The sequence below is a fragment of the Olea europaea genome, chromosome 18, assembly GCF_002742605.1.
Source record: "Olea europaea var. sylvestris chromosome 18, O_europaea_v1, whole genome shotgun sequence".
Classification (NCBI taxonomy): Eukaryota; Viridiplantae; Streptophyta; class Magnoliopsida; order Lamiales; family Oleaceae; genus Olea; species Olea europaea.
In genome coordinates this window covers 1390450-1398267 of record NC_036254.1, presented here as the reverse complement: position 1 = coordinate 1398267, position 7818 = coordinate 1390450, and the positions used below count along the sequence as shown (strand labels likewise).

The following is a 7818-nucleotide window of genomic DNA, read 5'->3' as shown; positions in this document are numbered from 1 at the left end:
TTTTTAGGCTAATGACGATACAATAACGTTACAATACAAATCTATTAAACTAGATATAAGGTTCAAAAAACATAATGATATCCAACAAGACTTTATGATCATCATATCTGAAAAAAATATATTGATTAAACAAAGAGAATAACCAACTACAATAATAAAGCAATTGTTTATAATATCTAAACATAACAATTACACAAGTTTACGTTTGTATGATGTTACGAAACACATTTAATTTCAGATTCTTACCTTAGTTTGCTCCAAAAAATTATTGATCTGAAACTTTATTTGAAGCAAATATTATCACCGAAAGTCTAGAATCTCTTTGTCTCCGATTTGGTATAATGGACTTCAATTCAACTTTGAAAATGCGTGAAAAATCTGAAAAGAAGTGTGTGGTGCCGGTGGCTCAAAACTGTGTTGGGTGTCGACTGAAATTCATCTAAATTTTGAAAAGGAAAAAGACTTTTGATAGATTATGTTAGTCTTAAAATTATTAAATATATATTAGGATTATTGAATAATAATAATAATAATATATCAATATTAGAAAATTAGGAATTGACAAAAATATTAACAAATGACAAAACTATTGAATTTTACATATTTGGATGAATTTTCAAAAAATTTCATTTTTTTATTTTTATGTATTTTTTCGCCAGTCCGGTTTGATTTTAAACCGCAATTAAAATTTTCAAACCTAAACCAAACCATTTTGACCGATTTGGTTTGGGTCAAAACCATTTCGTTGACCTGGTCCACATGGCACCAAACCCACGATTTCTAAGATGCGATTTCAATTCGATTTTTAAATTTTGCGATTTTTGCTTACAGTCCTACCGTCAACATTCTATTTTTGTAGCACTTGAGTTCCGGTTGCCTAACAAATTTATAAAGACGATTTTACCCTTATCGTACATTTTTTTTTTGGATAAATAAAGCTCTAAATTCAAATAACAACAAGCACAACGTAGCAAGCCGGCAGTGTATACCAGCCTGGGCCACCTGCATCCCCACTAGCATTCACCATATTCAATACACCCTTATATATCTCTCTCTCACCCTTTTGTATCTCACCCTCACCCTTTTATATCTCTCTCTCACATTGACACACAGAACACACAGTTACTCTCTCACTCATCTCGTCTTCTATTTCCTTACAATCCTCTATTTCTCAGCATTTTCTTTCTCAACATTGTGTGTAATCCCTTTTCTCATGGCTAGATTTTTGGTTCTGGTTCTGGTTCTCATTTTAGCCATGGCTGCTCATTCAAGTAAGCATTTTACAACTACAATTTCTGTCCTTTTTTACTATTTTCTAAGGCTTAAATATGCATAAAATATAATGCATTTAGAGAAAAAATAAATAAATTCATAAGATGTTCTTTTGCGTTTACTAAACTAGTTTCTGAAAAAATTCCATAATACCACGCCAAACAAAATGCGTTACTGCAAAGCATTCTTGATTATCCTCTAATTTATTTCTTAAATTTTCCTGCACATGGGTGGATGTGAATGCAAATGGATCTTTTCATTATCTTCTCTTTTATTTTAACTTTTTTGGGTTGTAGGATCCTCGCATTGTATCTTCAAGAAGTAAGAAAAAAGCTTAGCCAACACATGCCCTTATTGTTTAAATTTCTTCTCATTTATTGTGGTATTTTGGTAGGTGCAACTTGGTGCATTTGCAAGGAGGGACTGAGTGATCAAGCCTTGCAAAAAACACTGGATTATGCATGTGGTGCAGGGGCTGATTGCAACCCCACCCACCAAAATGGACCTTGTTTTAACCCAAATACTGTGAGGGCTCACTGCAACTATGCTGTCAACAGTTATTTCCAAAAGAAAGGCCAAACCCCAACAGCCTGTGATTTTTCAGGCACTGCCTACACAGTCACATCTGATCCCAGTAAGTCTCTACAGACCGGAATGGCATGTTTGTTAAGATGGACTTCATAGTGCAGAATATTAAAAGAAAACAAGAGCTAAAATCTCGTTTATTGTACTGATCACCGCGTTTGTGAGAATGTGTGCTAAAGTTTTATTGCCACCGAGTACAGTAGGGTTAGAATCATTGTTGTCTGCCACATTCAATTTACTGGAGATGGATGAAGAGACAAAAAATGAAGATTAGGTGATTAAAGTGAAATTTGGCTGTAAATTTTGTGACTTGGGAGTGTCTTTAACCATAGAAAGTTTTACTACTATTCACTGTCTCTTCTTTGGGTTGATTTACAGGCTCATCTGGCTGTTCTTACCCTGCAAGTGCAAGGTATGATTTACAATAGAGTTACTAGTACGTGATATATATCATATATGTCTATATTATCTTGATAAAAAAATCCAAGAATTTAATTAATTAAAAAGATCATATTAAGGCTCAGTTTGAGTCCCAATATTTTCTCTTTAAAATAAAAAATATAATCGTTATTCATCACATCAAATCATCATATTTGACTTTTTATTTTTTATGTGAGATTCATAATAATTATATTTTTCATTTTTGTTTTTACAATAATGCGACTCAAACAGGGGTTAAGAAATACTACGTTGTCATTTCATGAGAGCCACGCATTAATTTGCTGTTTTTTGTATGGTTAAGAGATCCTTATGTTGTCTTGGCTCTTGTGGATTTAAAAAATACAACTTTACTCGAGTTCTGGTGCAAGATGGCCCCACTCCAATCTCCATTTCAAATCGACCTTTTTTAATAGGAAAAGTAATTTTCATTTTTATTTTTATTTTTTCAGAAGATGTACTTGTTGCAAGAAAAATGGGATGCCAAGAAATGCTTCATTTGTTTGAACCCTATTATTTTTTCATTAAAACGAAAAATATGATCGTTATCCATCACATTAAGTCATCATATTTAACTTTTTATCTTTTGTGTGAGATCCACAACGATTATATTTTTTATTTTTATTTTTGCAATAATGTGATTCAAACGGGAGCTAAGAAACACGATGTTGTCATTTCATGAGAGCCACGCATTAATTTGCTGTTTTTTGTATGGTTAAGAGAGCCTTATGTTGTCTTGGCTCTTGTGGATTTAAAAAACACAACTTTACTCGAGTTCTGCTGCAAGATGGCCCCACTCAGATCTCCATTTCAAATCTACCTTTTTAATAGGAAAAGTAATTTTCATTTTTATTTTTTCAGAAGATGTACTTGTTGCAAGAAAAATGGGATGCCAAGAAATGCTTCATTTATTAATATTTTTTACTAAAATTTTCTATCAAAACTTTACATCGCATAAACTCCAAATTTATCGTTGTACTAATATCAAGTAGGTGCTAATTGCTCCCTACAGTGAGTGGACATTGCTTAAGTGCCAACTTTAAATTGTTCTATTTTAGTATTGTCAACGTGATCAATGTTCGGTACTACTACGTGCTAGACATGCACTTTGTGGATTTAGTTGTGTATAATTTTCAACGGATCAACACTTTGTTTGGGGATTGAAGCTATTTCATTATGTATTGGTGTCGAATATTAGATTCCGTTTCGAAAAGATCTTTAATCGTTCATATTTTGTCTGTAATGGGATGAGAATCGATAAAGCAAACCTATTCTTGATGTGGCTAACTTTGTCAAGCATTGCAGTCTCATCCTTTTGATTTGCTATCATATTCCTTTGCCTTTATCATTTTAGTAACATATTTGGGAAATGCATCAGCATTTTATTGATGAATGTTAAGGGCACTCATTCAATCCTTTGACTAGATTGTAAACGAATCAAGTTTGTACAACCCAGTTTCGAGTTGGCTTGACACACCCGTTTTTTACAGTCATTCTACGTATCGAGCCTATGGGCTCCTACACTGTCATTCTACAGAGTCTTTTTTGGCCTAAAATAATGTTTGGCAAAGCTTTAGGACTCGCTTTGCATTACTAAATTATTATCCATATTCCATCGCTCCCAAAGCTATAGCACTTAAAGAACTAAGAGCATGTTTGGGTGGCTCGTGCTAAATGTGTGACTTATTTTAAATGTGTTAGTCACTGAGACATGCTCAAGTCTATTGGCAGAATCAAGAGTCCCTACTCTCTTTATTTCAGTTTTTTAATTCTATCCGCTTGCTTTGTTCATGTTATTTATGATGGTGTCCTTTGACTCCGTTGGTCCATTTATTGGCTGTATAATTGCACTACCAACTTGAAACGATAGGGCAATAATTAGCAATAGAAGAATCCAAGGCTTCCATTTGGTTCTTTATTACATTTTTACTGCCTGTAGATGGTAAATAGTTTGGTTTTTCCTGTGCCACTTTGTCAAAAGGATAGATGGACCCAACTTTGTTTATCCCTTTACTCTTTTGCTGTTCAAAGGATTTTTAGGTCAAAAAGTAATGGTGGCTATTTCAAAAATAATGGCCCCTGACAACTGACCTGTCCTTGTGTCCATATTGAAGGAATCAAATCAATCTTGCAGGCACTGGAATTAATGGGTGTAATTTTTGAGAAGCCCATTTCAAATCCTTTTGATGCCAGATCCCTTGAGATTTGTGCCGTCTTACATTTTTCTATTTTAAAATCCCATACGTTGTTTTATCATTTCTTTTCCCTCTCCATCCTAACTAACCATATCTAAAGGTGTTCAAATGTGTCCTGGCCAAGGCCATGACCGGACCGGGGCAGCATGAGGCAGCCTATTATATGTAGAAGAGACACAGATGTAGAGACTTTTATAAGAAGACTGTAGGCATGGCTGGCTGGCTGGCTGGCTGTACGTGAGGAGCCAGTCCATGCCCAGAACTCGTATGCATGTCGGGCCTATAAAATTTGTCTGTCAGCCCCAAAACAGCTGGTACGGCCTGAGTTCTCGTTTAACCAGAACCTAGTGCAAATAAGAGACTTATATTGGGGCTATGGACAAAATCAATTCTACAGTCGCATTATATAGGCTAAGTCGTATAGAGTGGCATCAAAAGATTTCATGGGTCGACTTGAAATTTATTGCAAAGGAGAATTAGTTTGTTTTATGATATCCCAAAAGGCTGTTGATGTCTAGTTTAGTAGTTGAACACCGGTGGAAAGGCTAGAGAGGAAATATGCAAATAATTCTGTTTCCTGGCCTGTGTTGAAATATCATAAGTATCTAATCATTTGATTATCAACGTGCGTAACTACTTTCCCAGAATCATTCACCTTAATCTGTCATAACTTTCCTATGTTTTGGTCTGAATCTTTCAAGTAACTCTTGTCATTTACTTGTTTCAGCGGCGCCACCAGGCCGGTATCAACCACAACCAATACACCTTCCACCAGCCTGCCCAGTGGTGGTTCACCTGTTGTGACAACTCCTTCCACTGGCATACTAGGTGGCAGTAGCAACGGCTTAGGCCCCTCAGGCATGAACACTGACATGAGTGATGCTGGGATATTACTACCAAAAAACATCCTCTTACCCTCCATTATCCTCGTGTTCTCGGTACTTGTTTACTGGTGGGCTTAAGAAAGAGGAATGTTTCTTCATGGGAGGTGCAGGCTATTCAAGATCCATATCAGAAAAGTGACGATGTGCAGAAATGAATATGCATGTGATTCTATATTTTAAGATAATCTTAATTTTGTTTTTTTATGTACTTATGGTTTGCAATCTAGTTTGTCTACTAGTCCACATATGCATTATAATAACTGAAGTTCTGTTAATTTAATCCCATGGGGTTTTCACTAACAAATCTCAGTCGCAGCCCCCATATAATCTTACAATTCCTTTCTCCATCATTTTTTTCACTAAGGTAGTGTTTGATTGTTCCACTTTTTCCATGGAAAATGGATTTTCCAACTTTTGGTTGTTTGGTTGTCCAAAATTTTCCATGGAATTAAAATTCTCACTTACCTATCACGTCAACATTTTTCATGAAATCATGGAATTGGAATTCTTACCAAAATGGTGAAAATTGGAATTCTTGATTACTGTAGCGATTTATTTATTTATTATTATTATTATTTTGGCAATGGAAATAAATTCTAAGAATTATTGTAAAAATTTTTTTCCTTTTATTGACAATTTTCATGTAAAATAAAGTCAAATGAATACTAAAAGATAGATGATTTCTTTGAATTTTCTTAATTATTTTTGTTGACAATGAAAACAAATTTCATATCCAATATCAGTAAATTTTATCTTTTTAATTGACAATTTACATGTAAAAGAAAGTCAAACGAATATAAAAAACACTTTTATTTCAACATTTTTCACGTTAAAAATTATATCAATTAAATACAATAATTTACAATTTTCAGAAAAATAATTTATAGACAATTCAATTCCCTAGAATTCATTTTCAATTCAATTGAATTTCATCTTTGCACTCAAACGGATGATAAGATAATTTGATGTCAAACTAGAAATTGTAACAGATCTCAGCATATGGAAAGCTATAACCGTACAAGAATAAATAATCCCGTTAACAAAATTCTCAAGAAACTCATTTAAATCTAAATCAATAAGTCATTCTCTTATTTATAGAAATAAGTGTAACTTCAACAATCTTGGCAAACCCATTATCGACAGTCGATCCCATTGTAGCATCATCCGTCACGTCATCTAAGAGCTCATGCTAACCTAATAGTACTTAAGAGCTCGGACAAACTACATACTCGGAGAGCAAATTATGATGTATCAGCAAACTGTGAGGCATGATATGTTGCAAATGCCATGTCTTACCCTATATGTGCCTTACAGCTCATACTATTGTACACCCTATGCTCAACTTCTTAATGGCATAAAGTGATTCCCACATGTGCCCCTTATCAACAAGGCGAACACTAGTGCTCAACAAGCAAATGAATGTGTAACATCTTATCTTAGTCGAGTCATTCTACCACAGAGATTCATAATAAGCAAGAATAAAGTCTATTCATTTGCTCATCAGTTTATGGATAAATGAATTACAATCTTGATCTTCTTAGTACACATTTCATATTATTTTTACATAATTTACCCATCCAATAATCATCAGGGTATATCAAAGTTTGGATTCAACTCCTCATCCAATCTTATGTCCGATTGATAGTTGATACAACCCCAAAATTCTTTCTCACATCACCACCCCCAACAAACTAATTATCAATTGAATTATTTACTAGTCATTCGCCCGTGCCGTGTTATTTTTAAGATAATGTTATCGTGTCAAAATGTTAAAGATTGATAAGAGGTGTGTTGAAGATTCATTGTGTCCCAATAAAATTCCAAACTATTAGTATGAAGGATGGATTACTTTTTGGAAATAGAACATACTAATGGAATTTCATATTGATGGGTTTGATAATTATTGTGACAATACAAGGAAGAATTTTATTTAGATTATATACAATATAGTCTCAAAGTAAAGGAATTTTACCTCTTCCATAGTTTCGTCCACCGCTACTGTAAATTGCCTAGAAAGAAATGCTTTCAAATTCTATATATGCACACACCATTTTATGGAAAAGAAATGATGGCACATGCACATTTTATCAAATCTAGTAGTTGCATTGTCCCAACCAAAACTAAGTTAATAAAATCAAACTTGACCTACTTTTTCTACATATGGAAACAACCAATCTATTCTGATGCATACCCTTGATCATATTACTTTAGGTCTCTCATATAAGCAACCACTTGTTCAGTGATATTCTGAAGAAGAGTCAATAGTCAGTTGTTACTGTTGTACATTTCACTGCACTAGGAAAAAAATTCAAGTCTTATAAGTAAAACCCAATTAAAGTCGTGTAATTTGCCTCAAATAGCAATAACAACATTTTTGAGTTGTGTTTTCCTCTGCCATTTATCATTTGATTTGTTTCTAAAAGAAGATGTCATTTTGCAAAATA

At 33.8% G+C, this 7818-nt stretch overlaps 1 protein-coding gene across 1 annotated transcript; it reads left to right on the top strand.

Moving 5' to 3' along the window:
* Nucleotides 1–1049: 1049 nt before the first annotated feature.
* LOC111367089 (PLASMODESMATA CALLOSE-BINDING PROTEIN 2-like) lies at nt 1050–5678 on the top strand. Its single transcript, XM_022987799.1, has 4 exons — nt 1050–1271; nt 1667–1906; nt 2236–2269; nt 5218–5678. The coding sequence occupies exons 1-4, from the start codon at nt 1214–1216 to the stop codon at nt 5450–5452; spliced, it is 567 nt and encodes a 188-aa protein (XP_022843567.1). The 5' UTR covers nt 1050–1213; the 3' UTR covers nt 5453–5678.
* Nucleotides 5679–7818: the final 2140 nt, after the last annotated feature.